This window comes from Pseudorasbora parva, chromosome 8 (assembly GCF_024679245.1).
Source record: "Pseudorasbora parva isolate DD20220531a chromosome 8, ASM2467924v1, whole genome shotgun sequence".
Taxonomy (NCBI): domain Eukaryota; kingdom Metazoa; phylum Chordata; class Actinopteri; order Cypriniformes; family Gobionidae; genus Pseudorasbora; species Pseudorasbora parva.
The window spans coordinates 43345442-43366308 of NC_090179.1; the positions used below are offsets into that span (position 1 = coordinate 43345442).

The 20867-nt window shown below is 40.7% G+C and overlaps 1 protein-coding gene across 1 annotated transcript in view; it reads right to left on the reverse strand.

The window, feature by feature from the left end:
• Nucleotides 1–255: 255 nt before the first annotated feature.
• Nucleotides 256–20867, reverse strand: part of dync2h1 (dynein cytoplasmic 2 heavy chain 1) — a 159740-nt gene continuing 139128 nt past the window's right edge. The window contains exons 85-90 of the mRNA XM_067451365.1: nucleotides 16547–16756; nucleotides 14971–15060; nucleotides 7489–7598; nucleotides 6147–6228; nucleotides 5626–5742; nucleotides 256–583 (exon numbers count right to left, since the gene is read on the reverse strand). Of these exons, the coding sequence (XP_067307466.1) occupies nucleotides 425–583; nucleotides 5626–5742; nucleotides 6147–6228; nucleotides 7489–7598; nucleotides 14971–15060; nucleotides 16547–16756 (768 nt within the window). The 3' untranslated portion in view covers nucleotides 256–424. The remainder of the gene's footprint in view (nucleotides 584–5625; nucleotides 5743–6146; nucleotides 6229–7488; nucleotides 7599–14970; nucleotides 15061–16546; nucleotides 16757–20867) is intronic.

Below are 20867 nucleotides of genomic sequence, written 5' to 3' on the forward strand. Positions count from 1 at the left end.
AAGACACTTGCGCTGGTCTATTTGAACTTGAGTCAACACAGCAAAAACTGAACATTTTAGTATCACTGCTTTAGAAAAGTCTGTCATCAAAATCTAAAATATTTCCTTCATATTTTGATGGTTTAATGGAACTTGTAGGGTCATTAAAAAGATCACATAAAAATCACTTTTGACCACTAAAATTGCACAAAAAAGAAAGAGAAGTCTCTTGATGAAAAACTATTTTATTTGATAATATAAATATGCAACAAGACTGAAAACAACAACAGTCTTAAAGCAGCTTTAACAAACACACGCCCACATGAAGCCAATGAGTGCAATGACATAAAATGATTATAGTATCTGTGTGTGGATCCCTCACATTATAAATCAATTGTGGAAATATCTGTGTGTGTGTGTGTGTGTGTGTGTGTGTGTGTGTGTGTTACTGCTGTTTGAGGAAGAGTGCCGCTCCGCTCTGGATCCATGTGTCATGATCTCCGGCACACGGCAGCTGCACGTTTGTCACCACACACAGACGCTCGCCGCTGCTGTACACGGGCAGAGAGATGCACTCATCTGGAGAATAACTTCCCACAGTGCTCTGAAACACACACACACACACACACATTATAATCTACAGCTATCACTGAAAACATCATAGAAATGTTATTATACTACGGGGCTGTTGAATGCTTGAATTTGATTGGCTGACCTACGTTCTAAGGCGTATTTTGATGGAAATGCACGGCTAAAGTAGTTCCAGCAGATTTAGACCGCATTACATTTCCATATCACTACGCCAAATGATTTCTGCCACTTACCGCCGAAAACAGCAAAAAACCAAAACCCACAACGACACTGATCCAGTAAATACATATAGTAAACAATAGGATAAAAACAACAAATTATATCAATGTTTTTTGCCATAAAGTTTTGTTTGATTATGTAGGGAAAGCACATTCTCTCTCCCACTCAAACACACACGCATACAATACGGATACACGCTCACACACTCTTGTCAGCGCGGCTCTGACGACTTAATCAGTAAAATAGTTTAGCAACTTAAAAGCTACATGAAATTTCTCACTAGAGAGTAGGGCTGGACAATAATTCAATATCAATATATATCGCGATATAATTTTTTTCAATAACGGTGATATGATTTTTAAACACATTTCCGATATTTCGATAAATATATTACAGCATTCCTCACTGACTGACGTTCAGGGCGCAGCCGTCAGAAAGAGCAGAACACGATTGGCTACTTGCGCGATGACAGAAACGCAGTCAGTGCTCAGCAGTAGTAGGCTGATAGATCCAACGCGGCAAGTTTTAGCTACAAAAAGAGTTTCCCTGACCGCAACACAAATGTGACTGAACGAACTTCCACAAGTAAGGAGAAAGAAATAGTTGATAAGAGAAGAAAGACTAACGTTAATTCAGTGGGGTGGAAGTGGTTCGGCGTGTCCCCCGCACTTTTAATAAAGTGTATTTTCATCCCCCGCACTTTTACTGGGTCTCACCGGTCCTAGTCGACCCGCTCCGAGCGGGTTTCCAAACGGCGTTACCTGGAGCGAGGGCGGGCAATTTAACAGGGACGCTAAAGACTGCTTTCTCTAACCTCGGTTGATTGCGCGCTTCTCGAGGTCACGGGCAAGTGTACATAGAAACCAACGTGAATACATCAAGATTTAATTTCAGAGACAAAAAATAATCTATGCATGACCTGTCATTTTATTCGTATCTAAATATGAGGAGGGCGCTCTCACACAGAAAGTCCAAAAGCGGATTCGTAAAAACTTACTGTCACGCTGGAGCTGCAGCTGAAGGAAAACAATCGTTATGAGCTGAAAAGTGACGACGACAGTCAGACGATTGCGACAATATATGAAAGCAATGAAGGAGCATCATGAGTTTTCAACACTGATGATAACGTTAATCATAAATGTTTGTTGAGCATCAAATCCTAATATGAGAATGATGAGTGACACTGAAGACTGGAGTAATGATGATAAATTCAGCTTTGATCACAGAAATAAATGACACTTTACTATATATTCACGTAGTGAACAGATAATGTAGATCAGAATAATATATCACTGTGTTACGTTGTTTACTGCATTTTTAATTAAATAACTGCAGCATTAAATATATGCTATAGTTTTGCATTTAATGTAAAATAGAGCGCTATGAATTGTTCTTCACTGAAATATAAAACTTAAAAGAAAATGCTCAATAAACCGTCTGCGGCATAGGAGCACTGTGCGCTGTGAAGCAGATCCACCATCTGAAGCAGATCCATCCGCTAGAATACTCAGAGTCAGGCTGAATCCTGGCTGAAGCACTTTTGTTTAATCTATATTAAGAATAATATAATCAGCTTATGTTATAGTTTAAACTTTAAGATATTAATATTAATAAAGTGAGAGTCTTATGTTTATTTGATGTTGATTTCACATTTCTTTTTCATATAAAGGCGAAATACAAATAAAAGGTGAACATTCATTTATTTGTACTGGTTTTATTTCTAAAATATTATATAGTTTTATAGGAGGACTATTAATAGACTTGACAAATACCTTTGTGGCAGTTCTTTGTAGTTTTTTCTAAAGTTTTTATATAGTTCATATCGATATCGGAATTATATCGTATCGACCGAAATTAAGAAAAATATCGTGATATGAATTTTGGCCATATCGTCCAGCCCTACTAGAGAGGTTATAATTGCGCTGTTCTTGAAGCAGATAAACTTACAGTTTCACTATTAAGCCCCTTTCACACTGCACGTCGGACCCGCAACGTGTACGTAGTTATCGTGCGACTCCTAGAGCTTGTTTTTTCAATAATACAACCCTGCAGTGCCAGAAGAGCTCGTCGGTGTTTTAAATGCAGAGAGTGTTCGTATACAAAAGAAAATGTGCGCAAGTCGAGACCACGGAGCTCCTTACTATCCGCGCTGAAGCGGAGATCGCTCGCCATTATACGTCACATCAGGATGTCACGTGTCAACTCGACCCGGGACCGTTACGGGTTGTGTGTGAAAGCGCACATATTACGGTATTTCGCTGGCAGTGTGAATGGACCATAACTAGCGGCCCGGGAACAAATGCCGGGTCGCATTATCCGTGTATTTGCCGGAATCGCAGTGTGAAAGGGGCTTTAGAGAGAGACACTGCTGCTGAACACTGTTAAGACTGGTGATCGACCGATATATCGGATTCCCGATATTTTTCCCGATATTTAAGCATTTTTTCATAATCGGGTATCGGTTTTGTAATATCGGATTTCCCGATAAATGGCGCCATCTTCTGGACATTTTGAGAATTGCATACAAGCGCGCAATTGACGGACTGTCTGAGGGGAGATGAGTCAACAACGGTGTTTAAAGGTAAAATAACCTGCATCCCTTAATTAATAAACTTTGTTTGACATAACATTAATGCACAATCGAGATATGCACAAATAAGATGTTATGAGATGATATTATATAGTTTAAACTTGGCACTGTAGAGATGACTCACTGACAGAGTCATCAGGTAATCCGTTATGTCACAATAATGACGTAACTTCACATGAATGAAACAAAACAGCCATGAATGAGAGCCTGTTGGAAGTAAAAGCACCGAATTTCTTTCTTTCTGTGTGTTTATGCACAGTTGCATTCAGCCGTTCACTCACCGAGTTGTTGCTCCAGCATATATGCTAACGTTACCGTAGGCTAAACAAGGCCGATTAGTTTAAAACTCCTTAAATTATATTAACGTCTGCTATATGACATTTATATAATAAACATCTTATTAATTACAGCTCCGTGAAAATGAATTATTAGGCCACCATGAATGAGAGCATGTTGGAAAGCGCTGAACTTATTTCTCTCTGTGTGTTGTTTATGCTCTGTCGCGTTCTCTCACGGAGTTGCTGCTCCAGCATAGGATAGTCACCGTATGTAAGACCGACTCGTTTAAAACTCCTAGTTATATTAACGTCTGCTATATAACATTTATATAATAAATATCTAATTAATTACAGCTCCGTGAAAATGTATTATTAGGCCTATCTCCACGAGATGTGTAAGTTAAACGCAGAGATGAAAACAGCGCTGCCGTCAGCATTTCATAGACATACACAAACATTAATTTTGATACCGTACTAGATGAGATAAGAAAAAGAAACAAACCCGCGAATACATCATAGCCATTACAATTCCAGAGAATATTCAATCTTAAGTCTATTAAACACATAAACCTTTTAAAACTGTAGTTTAAAAAAATGAATGCTTATATTTATGCTCATAGTTATGGGGATTTGATATACTCAACTCTCATTTATGTTCTCCATTTGAAAATATTAGACTTTATATATGTATTTTGCCTGTTGTTAATATGGCTGCATTTATAAATAAAAAGTTGAAACAGCATTAATGTTAAAAGGACTGCGCTGTATTAAAAAAAAGCACATTTTTTCAGACTATTCATTGATGTAAATGTCTTTTGTTCTGTATGTAAAAATTACAGTGTTTAAAAAGCGCAGTTAAGTGCTGTTGCTGTAATTGTAAAAAAACAGAAATAACACAATAAATAAATATCGGTTCTATATATCGGGTTATCGGCACATAAACACCCAAATAATCGGTATTGGTATCGGTTATAAAAAATCAATATCGGTCGATCACTAGTTAAGACTCACACACACTTAATCTCTCTCTCTCTTATAAATGCATTAATAACTGCATTATTCTGCTATGAGTAGCTCAAACCTCCGTTACGAGCTCTAAAATGATGTTTTGGAATTAGCAACGAAGACTTGGGATGAGATGCGTAAGAAATTAGTCCCACACACAGGAGCGTTTTAAGGAGAAAACCCGACAAACATCTTGAAATACATAATCTGAACAATGTCTTGAAGTTTGGTAACCACAGTTATAAGCGGAATAATTGACTCCGGTCCATTGAATTATTAGAAAATAACACACACCCGAGGTGGTAATGCAGCCATGAAGTGGATTATTCCGTACTTATTAAACAGCTTCCTGGAATACTTGATTCTGATTGGTCCATCGCGACATTCTGAGGTGTGTTATCCCCCAATAGCAACCATCGCCAATAGCGACGCTAAATAACAAACCGCCGTCCGGGTATCTGAAGCCTGCTGCCATTTTACTTAACCTTAAATCAGAGTATTAATAGCACTGTAATGTTGTTGTGATAATCAAAATTGTTTGTACATATTATGCACACTATGTACATATTTCTTGTCCCCGTTTTTTATTTATGTTGTGAAAAGCCGTGTAATAAGTGGTATGACTGTACTTTATCTTTTAAATGTTCATCTAGTTTGATCTGGATTAGTCGTGTTGGCTAAAAGCCACTTGCTAGCAACTGTTTTCCTCTCAGAAGCTTTGTGTTTAGTAGGCTAATAAAATATTTTAACAACAATCAATATTTTGTGTTCAATTATTTACTTGTGTGGGAAGTGTACGGTGTAATAAACAGGATAATGTGCATCCAGCTGGTTGTTTATTGCAAAATAAACCCTTTCTGTTTCACATCGGGGTTCTGATCACCCCTCAGGGGGTTTATTCTGCGATAACAACCGGCTGGATGTACACTATCCCTCACGTAAAGGGTAAAGTGTGTGTGTTACCTGTGGGATCCAGGCCATGTGACACGCAGGGACGGCAGACACACTGGGAGAGTCGTGATGGCTTTCAGAGAGACGGCTTCCATCGAAACTACAACCTTCCAACTGCAAACCGCCAACCTAGAGAGAGAGAGAGAGAGAGAGAGAGTGTGTAAGAGAGAGAGAGAGAGAGAGAGAGAGAGAGAGAGAGAGAGAGAGAGAGAGAGTGTGTAAGAGAGAGAGAGAGAGTGTGTGTGTAAGAGAGAGAGAGAGAGAGAGAGAGTGTGTGTGTGTGTAAGAGAAAGAGAGTGTGTGTAAGAGAGAGAGAGAGAGAGAGAGAGAGAGGGAGAGTGTGTGTAAGAGAGAGAGAGAGAGAGAGAGTGTGTGTGTAAGAGAGAGAGAGAGAGAGTGTGTGTAAGAGAGAGAGAGAGAGAGAGAGAGAGAGAGAGAGAGTGTGTGTGTGTAAGAGAGAGAGAGAGAGTTTAGTTAACATGGACTGGAGTAGTTCAGTTTAATCATGTTAAACACACATTCTTCACTTGTACCTTCACTTGTAGTTTCGCTTCAGTAATCTGACCCCTCCATGACGTAACAAACTTCAGACTGTCCATAGAGCAGCTCATCAACCTAAAACACACATCATTTAAAAACTAAAACAAAACCTATATTTTATTTAGAAACTTCATAAGTCACTCACGTTGACTCTTAAACAGGCTCTTTGTGCTACTGTACCTTTAAGACTTCTGTTGGGTTAGATTACATCAGTTTATCTTAGTAAATGAGCGAGAGTTATGTTACCTCAGGTTTTAGTGTAGCTGGTGTATAGTGGGTAAGTTTAGTAGATGTACGTGATGTGTGTTATCTCTAAATTCAGATGAGGTATAGATGACTCGAGATAACTCAGTTTATTTAGCCTATGTGTATATGACTCAAGTTTCCACAAGTCTTTAGTCTAGGAGTTTATCAGGTAATTTAAAAACAGCCCTGACCCGTCGAGGCATGGACTCCACTAGACCCCTAGAGGTGTGCTGTGGTATCTGGCACCAAGATGTTAGCACCAGATCCTTTAAGTCCTGTAAGGTGGGGCCTCCATGGATCGGACTTGTTTGTTCAGCACATCCCACAGATGCTCGATTGGATTGAGATCTGGGGAATTTGGCTCGCCTTCTTCCCATAGTGCATCCTGGGGCCATGTGTTCCTCAGGTAAGACACACACACACACACACCCGGCCATCCACATAATGTAAAAGAAAACGTGATTCCTCAGACCAGGCCACCTTCTTCCATTGCTCCGTGGTCCAGTTCTGATGCTCACGTCCCACTGTTGGTGCTTTCGGCGGGGTCAGGGGTCAGCATGGGCACCCTGACTTGTCTATGCTGCCCCATACGCACCACACTGAGCTGCTCTGTGTATTCTGACACCTTTCTATCAGAACCAGCATTAACTTCTGGAGCAGTTTGAGCTCCAGTAGCTCGTCTGTTTGATCGGACCACACGGCCCAGCCTTCGCTCCCCACGTGCGTCAATGAGCCTTGGCCGCCCATGACCCTGTGGCCGGTTCTCCACTGTTCCTCTTGGAGCACTTTTGATAGATACTGACCACTGCAGACCGGGAACAGCCCACAAGAGCTGCAGTTTTGGAGATGCTCTGACCCAGTCGTCTAGCCATCACAATCTGGCCCTTGTCAAACTCGCTCAAATCCTTACGCTTGCCCATTTTTCCTGCTTCTAACACATCAACCTTGAGGACAAAATGTTTACTTGCTGCCTAATATATCCCACCCACTAACAGGAGCCGTGATGAAGAGATCATCAGTATTATTCACCTGTCATAATGTTATGCCTGATCGGTGTATATATACACTATATGCTTGCAAGTCAGTCACCTGGCGGTCTCTTGTCTCAGGGCGTTCAGGAAAGTGTCCGGGTGGAAAAGCTCCGACAGATCCAGCATCTCCGACAGCAGTCCGTTCCGCTCGGCCCTCTCTACCCAGCCCTACACACACACACACACACACACACACACACACACACACACACACTGCAGTGATTGGTCACAGAGATCAGAGAGTGTGATGACAGAAGTGATTTGAGTGTTGCTGGTGTCAGTTGTACAGTAATAATCGCTGCTTCTTTCTCAAATCTCTTCCCGCACCTGCTGCTTCTCCTCACAGACTCAGACGCTGCGTCTTTCTAAAAACATCAGGAGACAGTTTCTGTACAGTATGTGTCCATCTTTGTTTATCACTAGCATGTTTAAGTGTTTATAGAATAAACAACATTATCATCCACTAATGTGGACATGAGTGTTCAAAAGTTTGGGGTTGGTAAGAGTTTTTAAAAGAGTCTCTTCTGCTCATCAAGGCTGCCTTAATTTGACCAAAAATACAACAAAAACTGTAAAATATTATTATAAATCAGATCATCAGTTCTCTCTGTGAATCTATAGTAAAGTGTGATTTATTCCTGTGATCAAAGCTGAATTTATCATCATTACTCCAGTCTTCAGTGTCACATGATCCTTCACTAATCATTCTCATATGAGGATTATTTCAGGATTTCTGCAGGTGTGTGTAGTTCTGAGATCTGTCCGTCTCTCGTGATCTGTGGTGAAATACGGGACTACATTTAGAGATTTCACTGATCTCTGTAAACAGCTGCTGTTGTAGAAATGTGACTCAGTGGAGCAGGTGGGCGTCATAATGGCGATGACGGATGACATCTAATTATCTGTTACAGGAGCGCAAATCAGGAATCTGTCCTGGACTCGATTACAGTCGATCTCGGGGTGAGTTTCGACACACGGACCTCAATGACCTTCATCTTGTTCATTTAAGGAGCCATATTTGATCAAATTATGGTGTTAGTCAAGTTTTCTTGGACCAAAAACAGTCAATTGAAGTTTTCAGTATCATTTCAGATTCTTAAAGCTGAAGTATGTACATTATTTTAACTCAGTTAACTGTTCATTGACTACTATTAGTATGTGATTTATGGGTTTATCTTCTCAGAAGTGTGAACATGGAGCCTCCTAGGCACCATCAAATCATTAAGATTTAGGCCCCGATCACACAGAACGCGTTTTTGCAGCGAGAGGCGCCTTTTTTGAATGGATTTCGGTTGGCAGAGAGCGTTATGCGCGCTGCTTATGCGCCCTGGGCGCCTCGCGTTTAAACCGCCTGCTACACCTCACGTTTTTGAAGGAGGGCTCCGAGCGCATGAAGTTGAAAAAAAGTCAACTCTGAGCAGAAAAGCGCCCAACGTCATCGCGTTTGTTTCTGTTGTCCAATGAATGAAGAGGCGGGCCTTCCGTTGTGTTGACCGTTACATTGATTTGACTGACAGTACAGGTGATTCGGGGGTTGCCTAGAAACATTAAAGCGCACTGCTCTTTTTTGAATGAAAAAACGCCGACCAAAAAAGGGAGTGCAGTGCGCCTCGCGTTTTCCAACCTGAAAAACGTGTTTGGTGTGATCGGGGCCTTAGTCTGCTCAGATCTGTCAATCACTTTCCAGCTCAGCCAATAGTGTGAGTTAGGGGTGTGGCTACTGTAGAAGGTGGAGCCATAGGGCAGAGTCCTGCAACGGGTTGGGTACCCGCGGGTACCCGCATAAAAGGGGCTAAAACGGGTGGATTGTGACATTTATAAAATTCACGGGCAGGGATGCGGGCAGATAATTAACTTCTGTGCAGGCGGGTAGTAGCGCGGATGAAAAATAGGCCTATGTGCAATATTTCTGTGGCGAGGTGAACGAGAGAGAGAGAGCGAGCGAGATTGGGGCGTGATTGTGAATGAGCGTCACCTGCGAGCCACACCCAGTCTTCTGAGGGAGCTCGGAGGCATATCATGGGACGAGATCACCAGACCTGGATTTGACGTTGAGTTGTGTTTACGTTTTATTATGTGTGCGCGCGTGGCAGTTGTCCATGAGGGGCTGCCCACGTTACTTTCGTTTTGTTTGGTTCTTTTAAATGTTCGCCGGTTCCCGCCTCCTTCTTCCCCCTCGAACATATTGCAGGCTTTTACTATTTCTATGTCCAAATTACCATTACACACACATGAAACAACGATATGCCATTTGACCCATCACGTCACCACCACTGCGACATTGAGACTTTTGTTGATGCCTCTCGTAACCCAGAAGGAGCGAGCGTTGCAGGAGTAGCAATGGATGAAGTAAAAGTAAAGTTGGTGAGTGGAGTATATGAAATTGTTGACGAGAGTTTAAAGGCACTTTTGCCTGTTTCATTAGCCCATTCATGACGCTGTTGTGATGTTGAGAAAGGTGCAGGATCAAAAAATAAAGCATTTTAATTTGAATGATTATAGCGCGTGATTTATCACGGGTCGGGTAACGGGCCAAATATTAACGGGTCTGGGCGGGTGCGGATTTAATTTTGAAATTTTCACGGGTCACGGGTCGGATCTGGTGCTAAACCTTGCAGTTACGGGCAGGGGCGGGTCTCTAAAAATGGACCCGTGCAGGACTCTGCCAGAGGGTGTTTAGCCAACTGATTTCTTACATGGGAATAGACGTTCAATTTTATCCAAAAATCATTGCATTAGACCTCCAAAGATTAAACAGATCATGGATGCATCAATGCGAACGGGGGACTGTGATGCACACGTGCAGAAAGACAAATGCACCAGTTTATAATGTTAACTCATCTTCAGACAGTTGTGGTGCATCATGTCAGAAAATGCACCCATTGTTGATACGTTAAGCGAGACGCTCACATTCGCTCTACACAGCGTTAGCCTACTCAACCGCTTACTCATGACTCATAGCAACACAGCTAAAAGTAATATGTTGGACTTTTACTGAAAGTATCCTACTTTTGCCTGTTGAAACATTCCTTCACACACACTGTAAGAGCTGTGTTTGTGATGTATAAGCTGGGAGAGGCACAACATTAACTACACCAATTTTGGAGTCTCTAACTCAATCCCTATAGCGCCATCAGCAGTCCAAAGTTTGACTAACGTTTGTGCTAATAACATTTAAACCGTAAGGGCAAATTTTTTAAATCAAATTTTCCTGCCAAAAAAAAAAAAAACTTTTTCGAACTCCTCCAAGACAGTTTATCCGATTTGCACGAACATTTTATTGAAGTCGATTCATCAAAGTATTTTTAAATAAAGCGCAAACGAATTTTACGTAGCGCTTGCGAAAATAGACATAAGGCTGTACCTCTGCAACGCTTTATTGTATTCTGGCCAAACTTGGTACAAATCATCACAAGCATGACATGAGAATAGATGCAGCATTTCGGCATGGCACCACCTACTGGTCTGGAGATATACGAAAAACTATTTTTGCTTATAACTTCTGAACAATTCATCATAAAAATCATAAAAGTGGTTTTGTTAGATTCAGGCGGTATGCTGAGTCAAATAGTATCCAACTTTTCCATATCGGCCATTTTGAAGTAAATGTAGTAAAATGCAGATTTTTATGAACAAATTAGTGTATCATTACGAAAGTCGGTATGGGTAACGATACCAAACATGCTAGGTTTTGCTTTATGGTTTGTTCCATAGACTGATGGACGACGCACCTTCCCATTCTCTATTACAGAAAAGTGAAGCCGTCAACGTCTGCATATGGCACTGACATTTTGCACTGATTAGGGAATCGAGTCTGAGCAGTGACCTCGGGACCAGAGTCTGCGTATTAGAACGCAGGAAGTAGAGCCGCGATATCAAAACCCCGCCCACGCTCCGGCAGTATCTGTTAGCTGAAGAACAACTCATTACATTGATGTGAAATAAATAGTTATGGAAATGTAGAAATTTATGCTAAAGCTCCATCTCCTCCTGAAAATCCCAGAAAAAAATCAGTTGGTGCTTCAGTGACGACTTGACTCAAGCTGTCAATCACAGCAGTCAATCATGACGTCACACCCCCCATTTTTATAGCATGAAATAACTAACTAGAACCAAACTTGAACACCTGAAACCTGAAAAGAAAATGAGCACCTGAACTTACATCAGCATGATAAAAACTGCCTAAAAAGACAGAAACCATCTTTCCAAAAGGTTATTTCGAAGTGTAATTAGATTTTTTAATTTGTCTCACGTCACATTAGAATACATGGAGGGGCGGGGCTTATGAGCAATACTGCGACTGGCCACCAGGGGGCGATCGAGACACGTCGGCTTCAGTTTCCAGGACGTGAACGGCACGCTCGCTTAGTTCAACATTGTGATTTAACATTTTAATATCTTCAAACCCGTTTCGAGACGAAACCACCGTAGGAAAATCAGAATCATAACAGGTTGAGTAAATGCTTACTTCACCTTTAAAAAGGCTGGTTTTGCTACTGTACCTTTAAGACTTCTATATTTACTGTATGCTTTGGAAGGACTGCTGAGGGAGTTTGAACTCTGAAAGGCTTTAGTATCATATATTTACATCGAGCAGAAGCTCCGACACTCTTTCACCTAAATCTCCCTCTCAAGTTCACTCATCCACACCTCGTTCCTTCATGTTTACCGGGTTATTTGCTCACTCCTTCTCTCCGAGGCATTCGGTTCAATGCCTGAAGGAGCAGCTAAAATCATCATCATGATCTCAGTGGAAGAAACGCATTCATCACGAGGAGTGTTTCTGTCGGTTCGCTCCGCAGGACTAATTACAGTCAAACTAACTCCCATCACCAGCAGCAGAGAGTTCGGACACGCGTGACAGGTGTTCTGCCGGCCGTGGCGGCTCATATCCAGCTCACACACACACACACACACACGCACACGCACACACACACTTTGGGTCTCGTCTCAGGATAGTCGGTGACCCTGTGACTACATCTCATTAAAAAATGTATGGGTCTCATTTTACCACACAATCAAAAGAAACATAATATAAACAATATGAAGCCTATTATACAAGGTTTCTTTTATAATATTCTAATATTCATAATTAATGTAATGCAGTTAATTTTCTACTATATCATAGTAAAAAATACTGTAATAAAATACAAAATAGTCAGATAAAAGGCACTATTGAGAACACCGTCATGATAAACATTATTACTACAAATAATTTATTATATTATAATTATTATTATTTAATATTTATAACATTTAAAAATTATATATATATCTGTTATAAAATAATATAATTAGAATAACATACATTTTTATTACTCTTTACTGTAATAATTACTGTTATAAATTATATTTAATACAATTTTTTTTTATATTACTGCTATTATGCAATTAAAATTGTAATAATAATCATAATCATAATTATTCGTTTGATTATATTAATAAATAATAATAACAAAATTATTCTTACTATTATTATAGCTTTTTTCTTTTAATAATGAGAATTTGGAGGTGAAAATGTAAAGTAATATTTAAATCTTAATGGTGTGAAGCAAGCTTAATTTTCTTAATGCAAAATATATTATTCTATTCTTATTTCAGCCCATCATCAGAAGGGAGTAAATGCTATCTCTCATCTACATCGACACTCACACACAGTTCTATAAACACACGTTAGCAGATTACAAACACACCTGCGAACATTTACTGCTTTAGTGTTTACAGCAGGCTGGAGATTCAGTAGCACTGACCTCTAAACAAACAGAGCAGCTCACACACACACACACACACACACACACACACACACACACACACACACACACACACACACACACACACACACACACACACACACACACACACACACACACACACACACACAGCATCACAATAATACATAAAGACAGACATGTGATTAATGTACATGGTAATACACTCGGTGCTGTGTGTGTGTTCAGTGGTAATGAACTCTCCCTTAGGTGATGTTGAGGTGCTCATGAATTATTCATGAGTCCTTGTCTAATGCTTTTAATGTTCACGCCACGTAGCTCCTCCTCCTCCTCCCTGCACTCAAGGTCAGTTTGAGTGTGTGTGATCTGTCCATCCATCCATCCATCCTTCTATCTATCTATCTATCTATCTATCTATCTATCTATCTATCTATCTATCTATCTATCTATCTATCTATCTATCTATCTATCTATCTATCATTCTGTCCATCCATCCATCCATCCATCCATCCATCTATCTATCTATCTATCTATCTATCTATCTATCTATCTATCTATCTATCTATCTATCTATCTATCTATCTATCTATCTATCTATCTATCTATCTATCTATCTATCATTCTGTCCATCCATCTATCTATCTATCTATCTATCTATCTATCTATCTATCTATCTATCTATCTATCTATCTATCTATCTATCTATCTATCTATCTATCTATCTATCTATCTGTCTGTCTATCTATCATTCTGTCCATCCATCCATCCATCCATCCACCTTTCTTTCTCTTTCTTTCTTTCTTTCTTTCTTTCTTTCTTTCTTTCTTTCTTTCTTTCTTTCTTTCTTTCTTTCTTTCTTTCTTTCGTCCGTTCTCCATCTCCATCCATCCATCCATCCATCCATCCATCCATCCATCCATCCATCTATCATTCTGTCCATCCATCCATCCATCCATCCATCCATCCATCCATCCATCCATCCATCCACCTTTCTTTCTCTTTCTTTCTTTCTTTCTTTCTTTTTTCTTCCGTCCGTTCTCCATCTCCATCCATCCATCCATCCATCCATCCATCTATCTATCTATCTATCTATCTATCTATCTATCTATCTATCTATCTATCTATCTATCTATCTATCTATCTATCTATCTATCTATCATCATGTCCATCGATCCATCATTCTGTTTGTCCATCCATCCATCCATCCATCCATGTCAAAAAGTAATTATTATGATGTCACCATGTTTCCAAGTTCCTATGGTAAATGTTTTTATGACTGCCTCACAGAATATCCCTAAACCCATTGTGGAAGAGGAGAGCCGTAGCGCTGTGACCCAGTGTTATCAGAAACGGCATGCCATCAGCTTCACACAGCTGGAATTTATGGCAGGGCTGCCATTCAGAAAGCGCTTTTATCCAAAGCCAACGCACAAAAGAGTGTAAAAGCACAGAAAAATCCCTGCTATAATGAGATGAGTCATCTCTGACACTGCGGCCCACATTCCGACGGGCTTACACTCGGAAAAGAGATGCCTCGACACACGGCGGCGGCGTTGAGCATGACGTCTCGTGAGACTCATTAGGTCAGATGATCGCTCGCCATGGCCCTATTACAGCAGGGAAATCTGTGGCCGATTTACAAGGCCAGGTGCGTCCTGAACAAACACGGCTCCTTCGTGGCATTCCTGTATTTTAGGATCATAACGCTCCCATAGACACGGCTAAACAAGCTCAAGAACACCTGGAGAAGGTCAAACGCATTCCACGATCTGTAAATCAACACATTTAGACATCTGCGCGAGTGTGTTTACCTGAATGGCCAGCGCTCTGAACACCACAGCTCGCAGATACTGCATCGGGTCTTCAGGGCCTTCCCATTTATTCTGCCAACTCAACGGACACTGAGAGAGACAGAGGAAGGGAGTCAAGTCATCTTTATTTATAAAGTGCTTTTACAATGACGATATCTTCAAAGCAGCTTCACAGTGTCAAACAGGATAATATTGCAACAGAATTAGATTCGGCTGTATAGTTGTTCTGGAGAAAACAGTGATGTTATCAGCTTATTTTCATTCATCATATAGTGTGAATGTGGGCAGATCAGTGATATAGTTAATACAGTTAATTTAGTAATTAATTTTATTTGGATATTTAGTTTAGTTAAATTTAAGGGTCCCCAACTGAGCAAGCCAAGCCAAAGGCGACAGTGGCGAGGAACCTCTGGCCTATCAACACACAGTGTATGATTATTAATCTGGCAACCTTACAGGTCAGAAATCATATTAGATCAGAATATTCGAAAGTTCGAGGTATCACGCAAGAGATGGGTTTATTGAGGATGATGTGTCGATTACACAAAAATATAAATATTTGAAGGATCGGAGTCATCACGTCTATTTCGAATGACTTGTCGAGTAAACAATTATTGAATAGAAATATTCGAAAGATCAGGAGCTTTTCATGTAGCACAACCTATCATACTGTACTGCTTAAAGGTGCACTATGTAGTATTTTTGCAGTAAAATATCCAAAAACCACTAGGACGGTGTTATATATTTTGTTCAGTTGAGTACCTACAATATCCCAAATGTTTCCAACTATTTGTAAATTGTGAGAAAATTGCTATTTTAACCACTGACCGGGACGTGTCAGCATAGCGTCTGAGGGAGTCGCCTGTCAATCACGTCATATCTGCGCTACCCTCGGTTTCGGCTTTTATTCTGCAGAAGAGCCTTACTCTTAGCAGTGTGAACGAGTGAACGCACAGAGGAACGTCATACCATCATTTTAAACACTCTTAAATGTATCTAATATGATAAACAGAGCTGCTTTACCTCATAATCATAACCGGAAACGCGTAAGTGCGCACGCCCGGCGACTGTGTCCCGTCCCGTCATAATAAAAGTCCCGGTTCTCGCGAGCCGTGTGTTTGTGTAACAATCGCTCCAGCGGCCGTGCTCAGCTCCTCAACACTCGGTCCTGCTCTGCTTCACTACAGTAACGTTAATAACCGCATCCATGAACGTGATTTCTGCCCGAGTCCTATTTTCCACCGGCTGTGAGGTGAAGACCACATGTCCCAAGATGCTGCGCTCAAACTTTGTGTCATCAAACTACGCATTTGTTTAGAATAGGCGCCCTCCAGTGGACGGAAAGTTGCATAGTGCACCTTTAATAAAACGCTAGAGTATGTGAGAGATTTGGAGATTTCTGACTCTTACAGCCTTTAAAGATATATATATATATATATATATATATATATAATTTAAATCTATAATTACTTTATGAAAAGCCAAATAATAGTTTTTCCCTTTTATTTTCTTGCCTTAATAATGAAAACTAAAATATGCAAGAGATAGGTATTGGCTTCAGTTCCTTCACTCTTACCTCTTGGTTCAGAAGTGCAGTGGCCAGCTTGTGTACTTCAGCCGTCATGAGGGACGTGCCTCGGATGACCTTACTGAGCGAGGCCAGCGATTGGTGAATGCTCTGGACCAATCGTATGCCATTAAACTGCTCCAGCTGGACGAATGAGAGGACAGGAGAGCCGACACCCTCGCTGGGCAGAGCCACCTTCTGATGGATCAATGAGGAACCCTGAGACAGGACAGAAAGAATGAATAAAAGTGATTTTTTTAGGCCAAAACATTTTTTTTGTCACATACAGCAAACATCTCCTCACTATCCGCTAGCTGCCTGTCCCCTGAACACACTGTAAAAAAACACGGTCTCTGTAGTCAGCACAAGCTCCACAAACTCCAACAAAAGCAAACTTGGCCAGTCTGGACAAAGAACCATAATAAACAGTGCTCCAGCCAATAACCAACAAGAATGATTTGGGGTGGAGGTTTTGAGGTTAGTGCGCGTGCATGAAGGGGTGTGTGTGTAGAAGAGAAGAGCATAAAGAGGGAAGTTCGAATAATATGATTTTGATATGGCCGACACACAACCAAAGAGACGACATTCTGATGGACAACTTGCAACGAAAAGGGAAAAGCAGAAGGAATCCGCAAAGTCCCGAATTTACAACTGAAAAGCCTTCGAAAGGTGGCGAGAACTCATGACTGTTTCAGGAAGCACGGATGGGAAGAGGAGGAGGGTCTAGCTAGCCTCTGTTTTGTTTGACAACACTTCGAACATCAACAAGAAGTTACTCCACCCAGGATCACTTAGGGCACCTTTAAAGGGTTAGTTCACCCAAAAATGAAATGCATGTCATTAACTCCTCCCCCTAATGTCGTTCCTCACCCGTAAGACCTCCGTTCATCTTCACACACAGTTTAAGATATTTTATATTTAGTCCGAGAGCGTATGCAAGTGTATGCACACTATACTGTCCATGTCCAGAAAGGGAATAAAAACATCATCACAGTAGTCCATATGAGACATCAGTGGGTTAATTAGAGTCTCTTGAAGCATCCAAAATACATTTGGGTCCAAAAATAACAAAAACTACGACTTTATTCAGCATTGTCTTCTCTTCCGGGTTTGTTTTCAATCCTCAAATAAAGATTTGAACGGTTATGAATCAGCGAATTGATTCATGATTCGGATCGCCGGTGTCACGTGATTTCAGCAGTTTGACACGCGCTAATGATATTAGGATGATATTATCTGCCCGCAAGTGTCGTCTAGTAACTCTCAATACCCATCTGAGCTGTAAACACCATACTCTGGTCGGGCCAATCACATCGTGTATAGAGTCAGTGGGCGGGGCTTAACATAATGACGGCCGAGTTGCGCTTGTGTGCTTCTAGTAAACACAGAAACTGGCGAACGGCGGTCTTTCGAATCAGCTTTGACCGCGACTCTGGAAGACTTGGAGTTAAGCTTTTCTCTGAGAAAAGAACAAAGAACGGCACTGAAGTCATTCTTAAGAAGGGAAGATGTGTTCGGAGTTTAGCCGACCGGATACGGTGAATGTTTAATCTGTCAGCGAGCTCTGCTTCACCTTCGTTGCTCTGGTTGGTGTAGCGCTATCCTATCGCGTGCAGAGGGAGTTTGAAAGACAGCCGTTTATCCGCCCCTCAGATTGAGCCGTCAATGGTGAGTTTCCAGACCAAACATCTTGATGTGGGTCAGGCTTGTCAGGCTACCAAATCGGTACTTTAATGTTAAAAACGTGATGCTTTTGAGCTGTAATCGTAAAACACCTCTGACTGGCCATTGTGCTCACACGCTCATCAAATATGTCTGTGATTGGCCACTATGATCAGTGCTTCACAAACATGTTGTAAATATACATCAATGACGCTTTCACAGAGCGCTTACACAGATACAATGAGGAAATTGCTATTTTGCAAGTTCTTCCACTTCATGCAGGGGTCTGAAATTGTCATCGTATGTGCATGTCCACTGTAAGAGACATAATTTAAAACATTTTTTTTTTTAGAAATCACAATGTATAATTTTTAAACTATTTATTTGTATGAATAATCCTGTTCTGTGGCTTACCTTTTTGCCTGTCTCTCCAGTCTTGTTTGCCTGTTTGGACCGCTTGCCCATAGACATAATATACATAGACACCCCATAGACTTACGCTGCCTATAGACCCTTTTACTGTTTGTATACAATGATGACGTAGCAACGTATGCGCGCGCATTTTGGCAACAAGCTGTGGCGAGAATCAGCAGCATGTCAAGCTACGTGAGCGGATTAAGCAACACAAACCGAGAAAGTTATTTTAAAAAGTTGATTTTATCAAATGGTATTCGGCTACCAGATCCGTGTACTATAGTGGAGTGGATAGAAGACGTTAGCAGATGGGCAGATATAACTTAGTGGTCGGATATATACGTATTTAGTTGAGAAACCGAGCGTGTACACCCGAGACAAGCATATAAATCACTGGATGCTTGAATACGTTGTCTGTGGGCATGTACATAATGTCCAATACAATTTTCTACATTTATTCTTATTCTTCACACCGACATACATACATTTATCCTTTTCCTTACATTTTATGTTGTTATTGATTTGTATAGTTTGTATGTTGACACACTTCTGTTTAAAGTTTAATTTTGTAATGCTATAGTACTTTAATAGCAACCATGTTGCTTGCATACATTTCTCAGATGGTTATTTTGCAATTAAACTATTAGTAAAATCATTACAAATGAAATTGTGATTATTGATATGATAATCTGGGGATGGGGGGTACACAGAAGTGGCAGCCAATGTTGGGAGGTTTATTATAAATAATTAAGTTTCAAGTGCAGTAAATGTTTTACAAATGAGTTTTTTTTTATGCGAGCATTTTTATGTCCTCGTTCCAATCAATGCATTATTCGCCTGCAGCCACAGGTACCGCCGGTTCTTCTGAAGCGGCCGTAATCCTGTCGGAATTCTATAAAACTTAAGCCCATTGGTGGAATAGCGATTAGTGCAACCGAAAACGCAACAGCTAGACATTTTAATGCTGGGAAACCGTTTTGATAAACTTTCGGAGTTGCTCTCACGTTAGAACCACTAGGGAACAACACCACTTCCGTTGCCAAAATGCGCGCGCAACTCTTTGATCATGTGGGCTGTAAAAGGGTCTATTGGAGCGCAGGTATCAGCGCGGCGCCATCTTGGATGGGTCCCCAATGCGCCGCCCCCCGCATTTATTTCTACTGAGGAAGATGTATTCTCAACCTCTCAATGATCATAACTCCCAGAGTTTTTACCGGATTTTCACACGGCTTGGTTTGTTACAAACTGCAGAGACTTATGATACAGGACGCTGTCACACATTGAACAATTCTGCTTTCATGTAGAAAGACTTTGTATTACGAGCTTTAACTAAGACATATGGTAGACTATGACATATTGATAAATGTATAAATGAATGAACTTTATATTTTAATAAAGAAACCAGTGTGATTGTTCATTTGAATGTATTTCTCTCACACAGGCATATTGATAAATGTATACATTTATGGACTTTATATTTTAATAAAGAAACAAGTTTGATTTTTCACTTAGATTTATTTCTCTCTCTCTCTCTCTCTCTCTCTCTCTCTCACACACACACACACACACACACACACACACACACACACACACACACACACACACACACACACACACACACACACACACACACACACACACACAAACACTCACTCACCTTCTGTAACACATACAAGCTCCCATATATACTGTACCAGCTCTGAATTATTATTTTTGTAAAGGCCTAAAGTAAACGTTATAACTCCAGGTCATTCCAGCATCTTACATTACCCTGTCAGGCTTGCAACTGGGACTGGGGAGCTAAAATCCTTTAAAAAGAACTGTTTTGCACAGCTTCTTGCGTATGCTTGCACTCTGTAACTCCAGGGTAGTTAATTTTGCGATGTGTTGCAGCCTTACTTTGTGAAATAGGCCTACAGACACCACAAATGACACAAGCATGAAATGATAATGATGTATAAATTGTAAAATAACCTAAATTATTGTTCAATCTTACATGTGAAATGTAATCCCATGCGATCTGGTATCAATATTGCGTTATTGCAACCGTAAGCTGCATAAAATACGGGCATAATTGCTCGCTCTCCATTGACTCTGAATGCTAGCGTTGAGTGGAGAGACCCAACCAATATGGCGGCGACGCTGGATCACGCTCCAGCACATCATGGGGTGTCTACGTATATGATGTCTATGCGCTTGCCTGTGTATGACCTTATGCCTGTTTTTGACTACGATTGTGAACTACCTTTCAATA